Source organism: Lupinus angustifolius, unplaced genomic scaffold (genome assembly GCF_001865875.1).
Source record: "Lupinus angustifolius cultivar Tanjil unplaced genomic scaffold, LupAngTanjil_v1.0 Scaffold_244_6, whole genome shotgun sequence".
Classification (NCBI taxonomy): Eukaryota; Viridiplantae; Streptophyta; class Magnoliopsida; order Fabales; family Fabaceae; genus Lupinus; species Lupinus angustifolius.
The window spans coordinates 11,972-29,430 of NW_017727237.1; the positions used below are offsets into that span (position 1 = coordinate 11,972).

Sequence of the window (17,459 nt, forward strand, 5' to 3'; positions counted from 1 at the left end):
TAACCAATATAATTGTCATAATGTATCAATAAAGGGACCACTTCACTGATTTTTTGGTTGAATCGGTCAACACTGTCCAATTTTTATAACTGTACATTTAGTAGACTTGTCTCCTCGTCGCAAACAAATAGGTTATAGCCAAGGATTTTAGGTAAAAATAAAATTATGATTCGTGACACAAGGTTAGTTAAGTCTTTGTATGGTCTTAAGCAAACTGCTAAACAATGACATGAAAAAGTTGGTAATTTAATTATCTAGAATGAGTTTAAGTTGAATAAAAGTGATGAATACATTTATTACAAATTTAAAAATGATATTTGCGCTATCATATATATATATATATATATATATATATATATATATGTATATATGAGGAAGGATCAGTTTACACCAAAGTTAGGTTACACTAATTACACTCAATCTCATTCATTCATTTTCTTAAATCCAACGGACCAAATGTGTGAGTACAATAAATAATGAGAGAGAAAAATATAAATCTTAAATAACTTATTGCATTCACTCATTTGGTCCGTTGCATTTAAGAAAATGAATGACTCAGATTAAGTGTAATGAGTGTAACTTAACTTGGGTGTAAACTGATCTTTCCTCTCTCTCTCTCTCTATATATATATATATATATATATATATATCATTCTCATATTTGGTTCAAACATTCATGTTATGAATGATACGAAATCATTGTTATATAAAAATCTGATATGAAAGACCTTAGAGAAGTGAGTGTAATCTTTGGTATCCAAATTACTATTTGGAAAGATGGAAATCCTTTAGATCAGACTCACTACATTGAGAAGATCTTAAATAAATATAACTATTTTGACTGTAAACATACTTGCACATAATAAAATGCAGGGGTAAAAATGTTTAAGAACATAGTGAATGTGTTAGACAAAGTGAGTACGCAAGCATCATTGGAAGTCTTCTGTATGTCATTGATTGCACTAGACCCGACATTACCCATGTCATAAGATTATTGTACATGTTTACTGATTGGCCTAGTATAATGCCATGTAGATGATCATAAAATACATTAAGAGAAGCATGATCTGTCGATAATATTGTCAAAATTTTCTAGCTATCCTTGAAGGATATAGCAAATGCAAATGTGAATACTCTATTAGATGATTCCAAGTATATAGTGATTATATATTTAGCATACCTAGTGAAATTGTTACTTATGATGATAATCCGACCTAAATGGTAGAAATTCCAAGAAGTAGGTTCAATGAGTAATAACAAGTCATCAAATGATATTTGATTGAATATGCCATAAAAAATGAGAAGCATGATTCCTCAAATAATGAGAGCTTCAGTACTCTTGAAAGTCTAGCCTATATGAATACGGAAGTGGACCCTCCTCCTATTGTTTTTGGGCATACATTTCTAGAGTGATATGGTATAATTTGAATTTTACTCGCTATACAAATATTCTAGTCGAAAGACATATTTGTTTATGTACAACCATATAGAAACTTTTGATGTTCTTCAGAAAATGTTATTTAAATTGAAGTGAATGATTTTTGAACTTTTGAGTGACTAGAAAGGAAATTCACATTGAGTAGCTTACAAATTTGATAAGTTCCCATCTATAAATAAAAGTTTTATTTATTTCGAAAAGTAAACTAAGCTTAAAGTGACTTAGTAGATTAACTTTCTATTCTCCTTCTTTATGTTGAAAGTAACTTAGTCCATAAGCCAACTTCTTCCCCTATCTTTTATAATTTATACAGTTGCAAGATTTTTTAGTTGCTTGTTTCTCATTAAAAAATCATCACTAGACATTCAACAATGACAAGAGTTACCAATGCTAAAATTTTAGTAAAAACAATACAAACACTAATAACTTGGGAATATATCTATTTGTTGGATTTCTCACGTATCTGCTAGTCCTATCTCTCACATTTTTAAGTCTTCTGAAGCACTTACCCCAGTTTTAGCCATATGGTCTCCCAACATATCAGTCCCCCTTAGTACAAACCGAATTTTAACCTCCTAACCTAGGGAAAGACAAATACTAACATTGTTGACCACCTACGACAATTGTTGCAATCGAATAGTTATCCTACATGAAATAATTTGAAATGCCTCTAAATAATCAGACTCCATAATGACCTTGTGAAGACCTATACTCCATGTCAATCTCAAACCATGTTCCATAGATGTGAATTCGGCTAAGATAGGCAGACTGATACCAACAATTGCTGAGTAACCCAATATTTGTTGGTCATCGTGATTGCGAATAATACCATCATCTCCAATAATCTTAGAGCCCATATAAAAACTCTCATCGTCATTAAGTTTCACCCAACCATGTTGAGGTCTACACGAAAAAACACAAACAACTCCATCATCTTTGATAATGTAATTCTCCATACTATACTAGTCTCTAAAATCGTGATGGACATCATGAGTGACATAATAATATCCCAATTTTTTATTGTTAGGAATATAAAAATTCGTCCACCTCTATGACCACTAGATGCCAACCATAAATAACAGACCAAATTGAAGCATTGAATTATTCACCAACCAAATGACTAATAATTAACCAACTCATCAAGTTGGATCATTAAACCCCCATACCCACTAAAGAAGAGTTGAATTCATACAATCTTTGAAAACATGAAGCACGTCTTCTACAACAACGTCATACCTAGTGCATATTAGTGATGTAGACGCGTTCCTTTTGAATTGCAATGTGTTTGTTGAAAGAGAATCATGAACAACAAGCAAAGATTAATTTTAACTTTCACATATACATTTGATTTCCATACCCATCTCAATGAACCACAAGAAGAAACAACATCATCTTTATGTCAATATTAAACTGCTCATTCTATCCCAATTAAAACTAGTATTCATCTTATATCTTGTAAAGTAGAGCAAAACAAGTATCATTTGTCTTGAAAATAAATTTACAATCACTTCAAAAAAATATTCGAACGCTTTCATTAAATTGCTAGTGGCATTATTATATTATTATGGTATTAGGAATCACAATAAAACAATTATTTGCTTCCTTTTGTATCCATATCGCGAGCAAAACAAAAATGTGGTATTAGGAACAATTTTAATTTCTTTACTATATAGTATATACTAAAAAATGAGAGTTTATTTTTCGGTAAATAAAGATCGACAACTTAGTCCTCGTCTCTTTAATCTCAGACAAAAATTAAAATTACATATTTAATTCGTAAACCTATTTCCGTCAAACAAACGAGCCCGATTCGCAATCTTTAACCCGAGACCGGACCCATCACCTTCTATTTGAAATTGTTGGATTTGTTTCAGAGATTATAAAATACTGCACAAAACAAACCCTAATAAATTGTAGCTCCTTATTCGTAGTAACGAAGTTCCAAACACAACACAAAATTTATATTTGAAGGTTTTCGTCGCGAAATCCGAATGGGGAATAGAAAAGAACGTCGTCGTGCTGCTCACAACAACGCTGGTCGAAGAGTCAAACTCGATCTCTTTGCGGAACCCTCTGGTAATTGAAAATTCGCTCAATCACGCTTCTGATTTCTTGTTCTACTCTTTTTTTTTTAATTTAATTTTGGGGTTGAATTATTTGGGATTGCTTTGAATTCAAAAACCCTATTTTGTCTCTTTTCTGAAACCTTTTGAATACACTTGTCTATATTTATAAAAGGAGGCATGATGGACGAGACTCGCACTTGGTAGGGTATGGGGAGAGTAGATATATGCAACTTATCGGAGATGTTGTTTCTTGGATTTGGATCACGAACTTTTGCTTACTAAGCAACAACCTTATTGTTGCCATGCGCCCCGGCTAACTATAATCTTTTTATTGAAAGTGTAGGATACTGAAAAGAAATACGTTTGATATTGTTTTATATTATAATAACATAATTATTTATCGCAACTTTTTTTAAGAGAAGCTTACGTGGATAAATGATTGTGATTTGTATTGCATGAGGGATTCAGTCTCCTGTGGGTACTATTTGTGACTCAGTATTATTTTAATTGAATTTGAACCTTGTTGTGACGTGTTGATGTTGTTGTAACTTATATGATATGACTTATGTGTAAAATTGTTGTAGCTGTAGTATTTATTACTTATTTGTAAATAATAATATACATATTTCAATGTCTCTTTTCTTATATTATATTAGATTGTTTATGAGGGATCGGAAAATCATCTCGGGTCAGTCATCAAGATGATGAGTAAATTGAAGGAGATGTAAACCATAGGGTTGAAGTGGGGTGGATGAAATGACGGTGTGCATGAGGTGTCATATGTGATAGAAATGTGTTACTCATGCTTAAGGGGGAATTTTACCACACAACGATAAGACCGGCAATGCTATATGAGACGGAATGTCGTGCTGTAAAATCTCAACGAGAGAATAAACTCAATATAACAGAGTTGAGAATGATGCATTGGATGAGTAAACATGCTAGAGAAAATAGAATTATGAATGAATGCATTATAGAATGTTGAGGAGCTCCTTCTATTGTCGAAAAGATGGTAGAAATCTCGTTTTAGGTTGTTTGGGCATGTGTAGAAGAGACTGTTAGAAGTCCTAATGAGGAGAGTAAATCAAATAGAGGTTAGTCTAATATCTAGATCCAGAGGCAGACCAAGAAAAACCATATTGTAGGGTGGATCTCGAAAGTGCTTTGTAAATAAATATTATATATAGAGCACTATGACGTCATTCAATTCATGTAGCCTACCCCACTTAGTGAGACTAGGGCTTGGAGGCTCTAGGCTACTCTTTTCCCATTGTATCACAATTCTGTGTAGAGGGCGTCACGGCCTGCTCTAGCTGCGAGAAACACTGCTGCATGGCTGTGACAGGGATGCTGGTGGAAAATTACTGACTGAAGCTGTGGGTCTGCAATTGGGTTCCATGCTCTAAAACAGGTCTGCCCGTGTGACCCAGAACAAAGTTGCGCTATTCTTATGCTGTCCATTTTGTCTTATGGTGCAGGGCTTAAAGAGAAAATAGTTGGATTTACATTTTCTCTGCACTCTGCAGTGTGTTTTGCCTAATTACCTAAGCAATATTTAATTTGATATTACTCAACTGTTTTCTCCTCCAGTAACCTATCCCTGCCCCACCTTCATTTTTCAACTCTTCTCCTTCCTTTGTGTCTATTTTGGGTTTTCTTTTTTCCACCCTTATTCTAATTTCTCTCTGCTTATGTACTCTTTAAGCCATAGAGGATTAAATTCATTTGAATTGAAATTAATTTGAATATTAATGACAATATACTTTGATTATTAGTTATGAATATGTCTTCATGCCATAGAGGGTTAAACTCATTAGAATTGTATTGAATATGGGTGTTGCTGACAATATATTTTGATTATAGTTGTGAATATGTCTTCAATTTGTGTGTTTTCTAGTTTTAAGCATTTAAATGTATATAAAAAATGGATGACCCAGTGCATGAGGCTTCCATCTAGTGGGATATGAGATTATTAATAATTTATAATTATTTATATGTAGATATAATTATAAATTATTTACTCTGTTTCCCTAAATGTCCCACTAGCTGCTATCCAACTATAGCGTTTTTGAGGTTGGCCGTCTGCTCCATTGTGCTATCTCGATTGGCTACATATTCTCAAATTTTCAATATTGTTTATAGCACATCTGTTATGGATTTCATTTTCCATTCAATAGTTTCATTTGACAGAAATAAAGGACATTGCGAATTATTTGATAATTGAATTATCAAAATGATCTTTTATCCATTTTCTGCCACATGTTATGTCCTCAATTTTATACCTTGACAGGAGTTTTGGGTGGCTCCACTGTACACGGCGATGCTGGAGAAGATGCCGGTTCACAAAATCGTGATGGGTTACTCAATTCACCCTCTTCTTCAGGTGGGTCCTGTCAGTTTTCTTCAAAAGGACTATATTTAGGGGACATGAGTGATCAACATTAAATTGGTGGAAATAAGGAACTATATAGACAAGACATATTTTGTTGTTTGTCCCAAGAATTTTTTCTCAGACTGTAGGGCTGCTGGGGTCTTGGGAACATTCATTTCAGATGAGGTCGGCTCTGCCACATTGAAATAAGAATGACTCCCTACCGTTTTCCTCCCTTTTGGCAGCATCAAGGGATTTTCGAGGTTCAGGCAATAGATGTTGTTTGCGGTTCGTATGTTTCTTGCTTTTTTTTTTGCTTAGTGGCTTACTGACATTTTCCATCTGTTACAGGTGAATCAGTTATACAAGCTAAAATGCTTGTGCATCTTGATCCTTATGTTGCTTTTTGTCTTGTCTTGTTTTGGAATATTCTTGCTATTACATGCTTAATAATATATCATTTTCGTAGTTTGTGACATGCTGCCGTTCTGACATCAGGTCAACAACCACAGAATCCGTTGCTGTTACTTGGGCAATATAGTGATGATGAAGTAGACGAGGGATCAAGCGAAAGGCCTACTGATGCAATAGTGCAGAGTCCAATGCTGAATGAAGAGGTATTATACTATATATCTGTGTTAAGTCAAAAGCTTGATTTTTCCACATCAGAAAGATCTGTGGTTCTCATTTGTGTTTGGCCTTGATGTGGTGCTTAAATTGATGTTCGTGATCTTAATAATCTCCACTCTTAATTCTCTTTTATGGTGAGAAAGGGTTGTGAGCATATTGGGCCTGGCTCAAATTGTCTCTTTGCAGTTTCTATTTCTGTGTGTATTTGATGGATTAAACATAACATACTGGGGTTATTTGAGACTATCTTCATGATTAGGCTACAAAGTTACCTATTTTTCTCTAGCATTTGTTAGCATATCCGTGAAATCGTTGTGTCTGTTCTTTATTTTTCTTGTTTCGTTTGCTTGAGGGCTCCTTTTCTGATGCTGTAATACTATAGTTTCTACTATGGCCTTTTTATTTGTGGATATGATTTCTGACAATGCATGAATACTAATTTTATTTGGACCCTGGTTTACCATAGAATTTCCCTACAATAATGTGATATTCATATTTTTTAGCCAACCTAAAAACATGATTCTGCACAAACATTAGTTGAAGTTACTGCACTATTTGATCATAGGTTATATATTATCATGTATAGAATTAGAGAAAATATTGTCTCTGGAATAGGTTCTGATCTAACAATGATTAAGCTATGTCATTGAAGTACTACTTATACCGAGGTGCTTTATCTTTGTCAGGGTAAGGGTTTACTTGGTGAAGTTTGCAACGACTTGGACATCAGTGTCTCTGCAGATCTTGTTGCCCAGAATGATGGACAACAGAGTACAATTGAAAATTCTGCTTCATTTGATATTGAAACAACTGGAAAAAATGAAAGTAATGTTGCTACTGGTACTTCGCAAAATGAAATGGTTTCCACAGACCAAATGCCAGTTCTTGAAACTTTGGATGAACGTGCTGGCACTGATATTAGTTTAGGATGGAAGATGGTGATGCATGAGGAAAGCCGATGCTATTATTACTGGAATGTTGAGACTGGGGAAACGTCGTGGGAAGTGCCCCTGGTTTTGACACAGGCAGCTCAGTTAAACAATCATCTAATACCTCCTCCTTCTGTCAGTGATATAAATGAGAGTGCTGCTATTGAAATAGATAATTCCAATGTTCCCTCAGCTGTGACGCAAGACACTTTATCTGCTCCCACAATTGATGACTCTCTGGAAACTACAGTTACCTGTCATAAAGAATCGTGTGGGCATGTATCCCAAATGAATGGTGGTAACAGTGAATGTAGAAGTGAAAACCAAGCTTCTGATGCTAATGGAACTGAATTGATAAGGAATAATGGTGTCAAAAGTTTATGTCATGGTGGAGATCATTCATTTGATTCTATGTTCAGTGTTGAAGAACAGCAGTCAGCCATTGATTTTCCTTCTCGCCTTGTAAAACAGTGTGAGGGTTTGTTAAAGAGGCTGAAATCACTGGAAAGGTAAGCATAGCACTTTGGATATTCAGCATCATTTTGTTTGTGGTATTTTCATTGATTATTTATTGAGTGTAAACATTGGTTTCATACTAATTTTGCTAAAAAGGCTAATAAATAAAATACTATACAGGTCAAACTCAATGGGAAAACTTCAAGGCGAGGACTCCTTGTCAAAGTATATGTTAGAGATTGAGATCAGGCTTTCTGATTTTAGGTCTCTTGCAGCCTATGGGTCATCCTTGCTTCCATACTGGGTGCATTCTGATAGGCAGATAAAACTACTTGAAAGTTCAATCAATGATGTTTTGTTTTGGGATGCTAAATTAGCACACGGCGAAGTTGAGGATAAACATGGCCATGTCACTGCAGGATTGGGTAAGGAGCAGAATGGCAAGGAACATGAGCCTGAAGTAGATCATAGTGATAAAAAAGTGAGCTTTATTACTTCTGAAGTATCTAATGGATCTCAGGTTGATGCTTCTGATGTACTTCTAAGAGATATCCATGATAAATTTCCCGCCAATTGTCAGCATGCTCCTCTGTCCACAGCTACTTCTACTCATACCGAAGCAGGTGTAGAAGTTAATACACAAGTTGAAACTACTCTAAATCCTGAGGAATCAACTCATAAACTTGGGTGCGATGTTGAAGATGATGTTGATATGGATGTAGACATGGAAGTTGAAGACATGAGTTCCTCAGGCAATTCAACTGTCATGGATGTTTCAGCTGTAACAGAGTATGTGCAAACAGACCAACCAGTTCAGGTTAATCCACTTGTTGACTACCATTCTGTGTTGCCAGAGGGTGAATTTGTTGTTCCCCCTCCTCCTCCAGATGATGAATGGATACCTCCACCTCCGCCTGATAGTGAGCAGGTGCCTCCACCACCACCACCAGATAATGAACAAGCACCTCCTCCACCTCCTGGTGATCCACTGATCCCATCTTATCATATTCTCCCATCCTACACAGAAACAGGACAATCCCTTTCGTATGCCCAATATAGTCTACCTTATCCTAGTGCTAGCTCTGAGTACTATGGGCAGACGGCTGCTGGAGTCCCAAGCAGTAATATATATGGACCAATTGCTATTCCACCAGTGCAGCTCTACTATAGTGCAGTTCCTAACTCATACAACGAAAATTCTCAAGTTATAATTAATCCAGCTGATCATGTCTCTTATTATGAGCTTCAAGAGGGTATGTTAGTATTATTACCAGAATCAGTCATTTTGGAAGTGATTTTCTATTGTTATTGCTGGTTGTCTTCACATCTTAGTAATTAGCCTTATTTATCAATCTGTTTTTTTAATATTTGACAGGAGCTGGTTCAGGTTCAACACTTGCCAATATTAGTGATTCTGGTGATGTTGGCAGGGCATCTACTGATGTCCCGTCCACCTCATCTAGCATCCATCCACCTGCACCTGTTTCAGTTGATGATTGTGGATCATTGCCACCAGCCACTGCTGAAACTGCTGCATGCAGCGCTGCCCCATTAGTTGCTAAAGCGCAAACTAAAGGTAACTAGATCTCCTACTTCAACCTTAGCTGCTAAGGTTGAGTGTCCTGATTTATTAGCCATAATGTAAATATAGGGCTTTAAGAACATAAATGTATTCTGAGGTTGTTTGGGGTGATATGCTTTTCAGAATTAATCATAATCAGTTGCAATTGGTCATTAGTCTTGATTGAACCTTCCTCTCCCTTCTTTGTGATGGGTTGGTAATCTAATAGTAAAAGTTCATTTGTGAGCATGCCTAAATAATGGTGGTGAGGTTTATTCATGTTTGGAATCTTGACTTTTGAATTATATACGACAAGACATCCTTTGTGATCTGTTGTAAACTATTGATAATTCACGATAATTAGACTGTTATCATGCATCTGCATCTGCTCTTTCTCGCACTGCACAAAAAATGTTCATTGTTTAAATTTCAATGTATTTGTTAAATGCTTTTCATGCCCTTGTGAAACTAGAGAATGTATCCTGCTGTGTATGATTTCTTACCTTCCTCTCTTTTTCCTTAGCTGTACGTAGCAGAAAGCGAGCAGTTGTAGTTGGATCCTCATTAAAGTCTAATAAGAAGGTTTCGAGTTTGGTGGACAAGGTAGTTTTTTCCTTCAACTAATTTTTTTATTCAGTCAGTGAATTGGGATTTCATGCCCTTGGCTATTCCTATCCAACATGAAATCCATCTCAGTTTCCAGTATACCTTACTGCATTATTTTCTGCTGTGTTATTGTTAGTGGAAGGCAGCTAAAGAGGAGTTGCTTGAAGAAGAGGAAGAACCCGAGAGTTTATATGAAGCCTTAGAAAGAAAGCGCCAAAGGGAAATAGAGGTTTGCATGTGGAACTTACCTACAAAAAACATTGTGGTCATTAAACTTTTTGTTTCTTAAGATCTTTTGATTTTAGGAGTGGCGTGCAAATCAAATTGTCAGTGGAGAGGCCAAAGATAATGCAAATTTTCAGCCTCTAGGTGGTGATTGGTATGGGACTCCAAAAACCTTCAATTTCACATCGACTGCTTTCTAACTTACTCACAAAATAATGTGATTCTTTTTTTATGCAGGCGGGAGCGGGTCAAACGCAAGAGGGCACAAGCAGCAAGGGAATCTGCTGCCATGCCTCAAGATGCTGCGGAGGATAAGCAGCAGCAGCCTGATCTGATTGAACTCTCTAAGGGTCTCCCATCTGGTTGGCAGGTGTGTTTTTATGGTCCTACTTTAATGGAAGACCTATTTTGGTGTTTGAAAATTTTTGCGTGTACCAATTTTGCCATTAAACAATGAATCTGTAGGGACTTGTGTCTCATGGAATGAATTTTAGGGATCATTTTGTCACTTTTTTTTAGAGACTAAATTGGTACATGGACAAATTTCCAAGGGATCAAAATGGGTCTTCACTCATCTTATAATTGTGTCAGTTATTATGTAGTGATCATGCGTAAATCTGGCGACGTGTATTATGTAGTGATCTTCCCCAATCAATACATATATTCTTTTCATCAGTTATTTACACAATCATGGGGGCACTATTATGTACAAAATTTAGCGTGTGAATAGCCAAACTGTAATGATATTCTACAAGGGCTCTATTTTTTCTTGAACTATTCTATGAGGGTGTTTTGATCTCTCATTTCCATTTTTACTTTCCTTTTAGGCTTATTGGGATGAGACCTCAAAGCAGGTTTATTATGGTAACACAGTCACATCAGAGACAACATGGACTAAGCCTACAAGATGAGCAATGATATATCTTGGGACAGCTACATTGGCTAACATGGAGTTTCATTTTCTAAGTATTTTGTTTCTTTTCGTTTGATTATATTATGTTATTATGGTTGTATAAGTAGGTTTCAAAGGGTTTAATAGATAAAAATCCATGATGATGTTCATGTTTGAATTGTTCCTGAAATGTTGGAACGAAAAAATGGAGCAGTTTTGCTGTAAGAGCCACAGGAAAAAAAATCTAGTTATAACGAAATCTTTATTTATTTATTTTGCAGTATCAAAAAAGAAATATTTATTTAGTTATTTTAAAAAGTGCATTTTAGGCCAAGTCATAGTTGAGGACGAGGCCATCCAACCTTTTAAAAAATCGAGGGATTTGAACTCTCGATTTTATGAGTTAAGACAAATTTTTATCAATCGGGACAACTTTCGTTGATATGTATATAAATATTTAGTTATACATAATTTTTAAACTATTTTCACACCATATTTTGTAATGAAATAAAGTGAAGTAAGTTCTAAGATTATACATCACTCATTTTTGGGGTATTAAACCATCTTTTTAAACAAATATTAAAACCATCATATGAGTAATAAAGTAATCATTAAATAGTACTTGCAAGAAATCCTTTTCTATTTGAAAATTGTAGGCAGCTGCATGAAATTTCAGTTAATTACACTGACACCTCTTAAGTTTAGTGAAATTATACAAATTATCCTTCACTTTTTACACCTATATAAATTTTCCTTAGTTTTTATGCTTTTATTATACTAATCACCCTTGCATAAGAAATAAGTGTAATCTTTTGAACAAAAAAAAGTAAGGAATGTATTGAAGTTAAATAAAACATGGTATATTGTGAGGGAAAATTTAAATAATATACAAATCAATGTATCTTTATTATTTTTTATTACAAAATGCATTAACAATTCTAAAGAGATATTATTTAAATTGCGGTTATACTATATCATAACGAACCAAAAATAATAAAGAGGTATCAACTTATATATTATTTGGATATGTCTCCACAATATACAATATTTTGTTCAACTTAATTGCATTTATTACATTTTTTGTTCAAAAAATTACATATATTTCTCATGCAGGGATGATCAGTGTAACAAAAGTACAAAAATTAGGGAGAGTTGTGTAGATGTAAAAAATTGAGGGATGATTTGTGTAATTTTGCTAAAACTCAGTGAGTGTGAGTGTAATTTACTCATTTGAAAACTTAAATTAACAAACATATAATAAGGATGATGATTTGTCAATTTAGTGTACATTATAAATAGTATAAAGATAGATTAATTATTAAAAGGATCATCAATGACACATATTTACAAAGTCAAGAGTTGATTAAACTGCTCTAAAAGAAGACGTGATTAATGCTTCTCACATACATATCTATGGACTAACACATGTAAGAAGTAATTGTTATCAATATCAAGTTAAGGATAACATTTAAAGTGACTATTTTCCTAGAGTTATTATTAAAATGAGAAATATGCTAGTATGATGTAGAAAACAAGTGTGGGTCTCTCAATGTGACATCTACTAGAGAGATCTATACCTCTAGGAATGTTGCGTTTTACGAATACATATTTCCTTATAAGCATGTTCCTGTTTCTATCAGTATGGAAGATTAACCCAATGAAAAGCACCTCTCGTTTCTTCAATATGAAGATGTCACCCCATCCATAAATGTCATTGCTCAACCTATTGACCTTCAAACTAACAACACCAACCCCACTGATAACCCATTTGAGATATAATCACATACATCTTTATTAATGTCTATGAGGAAATCACAAAGGATTACTCAGTTACCTACTTACCTAAGAGAATTTTACTGCACCATTCTTTGTCTATTACTGCTCAATTTGAGCCAAAAACATACCATCAAGCCATCGAGTCCAAGGAGTGAATTTTTGCTATGAAAAATGAATTAGCCATCTTTAAAAAAATTAATACCTGGACACTTGTCACCCTACCTCCTAACAAAAGAGCCATTGGCTCTAAGTGGGTATATAAGCTTAAATACAATTCTGATGGAAGTATAGAGATGTATATAGTTAGGCTTATAGTTAAAGGATACACCCGAACTGAAGGGTTAGACTATTTTGATACATTTGCACCACTTGTCAAATTCACAACTGTAGACTCCTCCTTGCCTTTGCTTCATGCATGGATGAATTTTACACCAACTTGATTCTACATGGTGACTTAGATGAGGAAGTCTACATGTGTTTGCTTCAAGGTGTTGTTTGCTCCAATCCAAATTAGGTTTGCAAACTCAATAAATCTCTTTACGGCTTAAAACAAGCCAACAATCAATGGTTTGCCAAATTATCCTCACCCCTCATCTCTTTGGGTTACAAATAGTCCCACCATTAGCATTCCTTATTCCCCAAGAAACACAATTCCAAATTCACTGTCCTTTTGATATATGTTGATGATCTCATTGGCTTGGAATGATATTTCTGAGATTACTAATGTTAAATATCATCTTGATTCTCAATTCAAGATCAATGATATTGAAATACTCAAATACTTTCTTGACCTTGAAGTTGCTCATTCTAAGCATGGAATTACATTGTGCCAAAGGAAGTATGCCCTTGACCTTCTATATGATATTGTATTCCTACACTCTAAAGTTATGCCTACTCCCATGGTCAAACATCCTCACTTGCATCAAAAAGATAGTGCTCTCTTCTCTAACCCTAAACTATATAGATAACTTGTTGGGAGATTACTCTACCTCACTAACACTAGACTCGATCTTAGTTTTGTCATCCAATAATTTAGTCAATTCATGGTTGCCCCTAACATAAATCATCATAAAGCTATGACTAGAGTTCTTAGATACATCAAAGGTACACCTGAACATGGATTGTTTTATCCCACTGCATCCATACTACAAATTAAAGAATATAATGACTCTATTTGGGCAACATGCCTTGATACTAGAAAACTCATTTCTGAATATTATATGTTCCTTGGAGTCACAAACGTAGTCGTGACCATTATCGAGTCACAAACGTAGTCGTGACCGAGCCAAATGAAGGTCATGACCAAGTCACAATACAGGCCATAACCGTGCTAGGATAATATCGTGACCGAGACCATTGACCATGCTAGAGATCATGACCAAGAGTTGTGGCGCATCAGGCGCACCAGAAGTCAAGGCCATGACCTAGACGGTGAGCGCATCAGAAGGCACATTTGACCGAGGAACCTAGCTATCAAGCGCGCCAAAAATGGCACATCAGAAATGGTCCATAAGCCTGTGCTCATTTTTGTGCATTAGGCTGGCTTGATTGGGTGCACCAGTGGAGCCACCAAGGCGAATTTCATGATATTTCTAGAAGAATGAAATTGTAGTAGAACATTTTATTTTGATATGTGATAATTAGGAAGTTATTATTTTCTTAAGTTAGTTAGATTAGTTTTCTTTGTTATAAAGTTACCGTTGAAACTTGTATAAATAAGAAGGCTTAGTGATTATCAATAAACATACATTTACTCTTGATTCAATATTCATTTAAATTCTAATACCCAATTCTCTCTCTTCCCAAAACCCTTCTCTAGTCATTAGGGTTTCCCATTTCATGCTACAAATATAATGATGGCTTTATCAATTTATACTGTCATTGCTATACCATACAAAAGCTAGTCAATCTAGGATTAATTCATACAGAAGGCTTCCATATTTGGAAGAACATAAATGAGTTTTTAAATCACAACACAAATAACTTGGGTACATGTTGATGAGTTTGTACAAGAGAAATAATCTTTCATATCCTTGAAAAAGGTTAGGACTTTTGAAAAACACATGGGCACCATCTTAAGCAATTGGATAGTATATAGAAATATATATACGGATGTATTTATGCACCAAATTACTTGAAATGCAAGTTACTAGCATGAAGTGAGTCACTGATTGAACTTGCTTTCGCGGCCAATTCTGAGAGGTTAGAGCCAACAGATCCACCGCGATGCATTCCTCCTGAACCAGCCCGATGGTGCCGGCACCTGAAGGAGCCAGCATGTGTGGTGGGTGAGCATAGACAGTCCATCCTCACACTTGCAGATTTCCTAGCTAGTGGTGTAGACGTTTGTGACACAAGAGTATGTGAGTGCTTCTTGAGACCATCCATATCCAAAGGGATTTTAACATCTAACTTTGGGGATTTTCGCTCCACATTCTGCTCCATAATTTTCTTGCTTAATCTTTTTCTAATACAAAAGTAGCAAAGAATTAGATCCAATGAAATTTTAATCCCAGGCCGAAGTTATTAACTTTTAATCAATTAAAACATAATGCTAACATGCAAGAAGCTCCTCAAATTTAAAAAACTCTTGGGGTTCAAAGTTTAACAAATGCCTTCAATTTTTCAGAGGCATTAGACGATTATTTAGGACACATAGGGGGTTAGTTTTACATTATTTTACACGATTTAATAAATTACGGAGTGAAAATGCTGAGTTCTGAACCACTAAGTTGTTGAGAATAATCTATTGTTGGAAAAAGATCTCTACATCTTAGCCTCTGACTATATAATATATTAGATCTGATCCCTTATCAAAAGTGTTAAGGTAATATAAATTAGGGTTGGAAACAAGTCGAATCAGAGTTCAGCTCGGTTCAACTCGATAAGGATTGGCTCGGTTCGAAACTCGGCTCGAGTTCGGCTCGGTTAAAGTTCGTGAACGGTTCGGTTCAGTTCGAATGGTTCATTTGAAAAACTCAAATAATTAATTAAATTTTGAAAAAAAAAAATTCTTCAAAAAAGTTATATATATATAAATATAACCTTGTTTATATATATAATAACAATAAATATAAAAAAATAATGTACGAGTCATAATAAACTTAAAAATTAGTTTAAATATATATATATATCGAGTCAGTTCATGAACCAAACGAGTCGAACTATATTCAACTCAAGTTTGGCTCGTTTATTTAACGAGCTCAATTTCTAGCTCAAATTCAGTTCATTTGGTGCATGAACTAAAGTTTATCGAGCTAAATAACGAATCGAGTTTTGAACGAAAACCAAGTTGATTCGGTTCATTATCAACACTAATATAAATAAACCCAAAAAATGTTAATACTCTTTTTTTAACAATAAAAATTCTGATTGTTAATGTCTTATACCGTGTCACATAAATCAATAAACCAAAAAAACAAGTTAATACTGTATTCCTTTACCTTGTTTGATTTGTTGTAACTTTTTCTTTAAGGATGTATTGTTTATCTTATGTGTAGCACATGTGCATCTATAAGTAAAACCGAAATAATGCTAATGACCCATCCTCAAATTCTCTAAATAATTCAATATGCGTGTGTTCTATATGGATGATGGTGAAAGCAAAAGAATCCCATTAATAAAATGTTGGTAGAAACCATAAGCGTCTTCTTACCTAAGCACGTGAGAAGGCATGCATAAACGAGGATGATGTCCTCCCAAGAGTCAATTTCCAGCTTCAGAAGATGCTTTGGATTCTCAGATTGAGGGAGAGAATTAATCTGACTTGCTATTCTTGTCACAAATGAGAAATTAATGAAGGTTCACTTGAATAAAGTTGTTTAGCTAAAATCTTGGGTCGTTAACAAACTCATTTTTGTTGTTTCAAATATGTGGTATTACTAAATAAACAATTTGAGACCATATGTTTTAAGCTTGAAACGCAAAATGAGGGGAGAATTACATCAAGGCAAATGAATTGACATTAAAAAAGGCAAATGAATTGGATCCAGGGTGGAGTACCACTCAATCTGCTTTACTGGCATTTTTAATCATTATAAGGGTATTTTTTTAAGGGATCTCATATTATTTCTAGCTTGTGACTCACCAATTCTAATTAAAAGTGAAAGTTGTATAGGAACATGCATATATAGTCACAACCACTGAAAAATTAAAGGGATTTATTTTAGTCCTTTACAATGTTATTTTCATTCCATGCATAGTCACCCCGAGGAAACATGAAATTAATGCATCATAAGGTCTAAGCTTCATTTGAAATTAGGTTCTGAGATGTGTAACAGAAATTTCTCATAGTCTAATACTTGTAGATAAATCGTTCTCCTTTTTCTTAATCGTGCCTCTTAAAATTATTAAAATGTGATTATTTAAACACTCATATTCTTTATTCTAAACCATCTCTCACATTTGCTACGACACATTATTTCCACTCACTACTACATTTTTAGTCTATGTATCGCTTTCATTTTCAACGGTTTTTAAACCGTGGACTTAAAGTACATTAGACAATGG

General features: G+C 34.6%; 2 protein-coding genes across 4 annotated transcripts; one reads left to right on the plus strand and one right to left on the minus strand.

Moving 5' to 3' along the window:
• Nucleotides 1-3,257: 3,257 nt before the first annotated feature.
• LOC109340769 (formin-binding protein 4) lies at nucleotides 3,258-11,451 on the plus strand. Of its 3 annotated transcripts, none has more exons than XM_019578506.1 (11): nucleotides 3,258-3,514; nucleotides 5,795-5,887; nucleotides 6,374-6,492; nucleotides 7,192-7,943; nucleotides 8,071-9,143; nucleotides 9,266-9,466; nucleotides 9,975-10,054; nucleotides 10,194-10,286; nucleotides 10,363-10,436; nucleotides 10,520-10,652; nucleotides 11,110-11,451. In XM_019578506.1, exons 1-11 carry the CDS (start codon nucleotides 3,430-3,432, stop codon nucleotides 11,191-11,193), a joined length of 2,787 nt encoding a protein of 928 aa, XP_019434051.1. In that variant the 5' UTR covers nucleotides 3,258-3,429; the 3' UTR covers nucleotides 11,194-11,451. The 3 variants fall into 3 exon arrangements, with proteins under 3 accessions (XP_019434051.1, XP_019434054.1, XP_019434053.1); XM_019578509.1 differs by having other exon boundaries at nucleotides 3,484-3,514; nucleotides 5,795-6,226; XM_019578508.1 differs by having other exon boundaries at nucleotides 3,484-3,514; nucleotides 5,795-6,163.
• A 3,498-nt stretch (nucleotides 11,452-14,949) lies between these two features.
• LOC109340768 lies at nucleotides 14,950-16,813 on the minus strand. The gene is made up of 2 exons (XM_019578505.1): nucleotides 16,606-16,813; nucleotides 14,950-15,417 (listed from the first exon to the last, which is right to left on the minus strand). The coding sequence occupies exons 1-2, from the start codon at nucleotides 16,623-16,625 to the stop codon at nucleotides 15,081-15,083; spliced, it is 357 nt and encodes a 118-aa protein (XP_019434050.1). The 5' UTR covers nucleotides 16,626-16,813; the 3' UTR covers nucleotides 14,950-15,080.
• Between the last annotated feature and the right edge of the window lie 646 nt (nucleotides 16,814-17,459).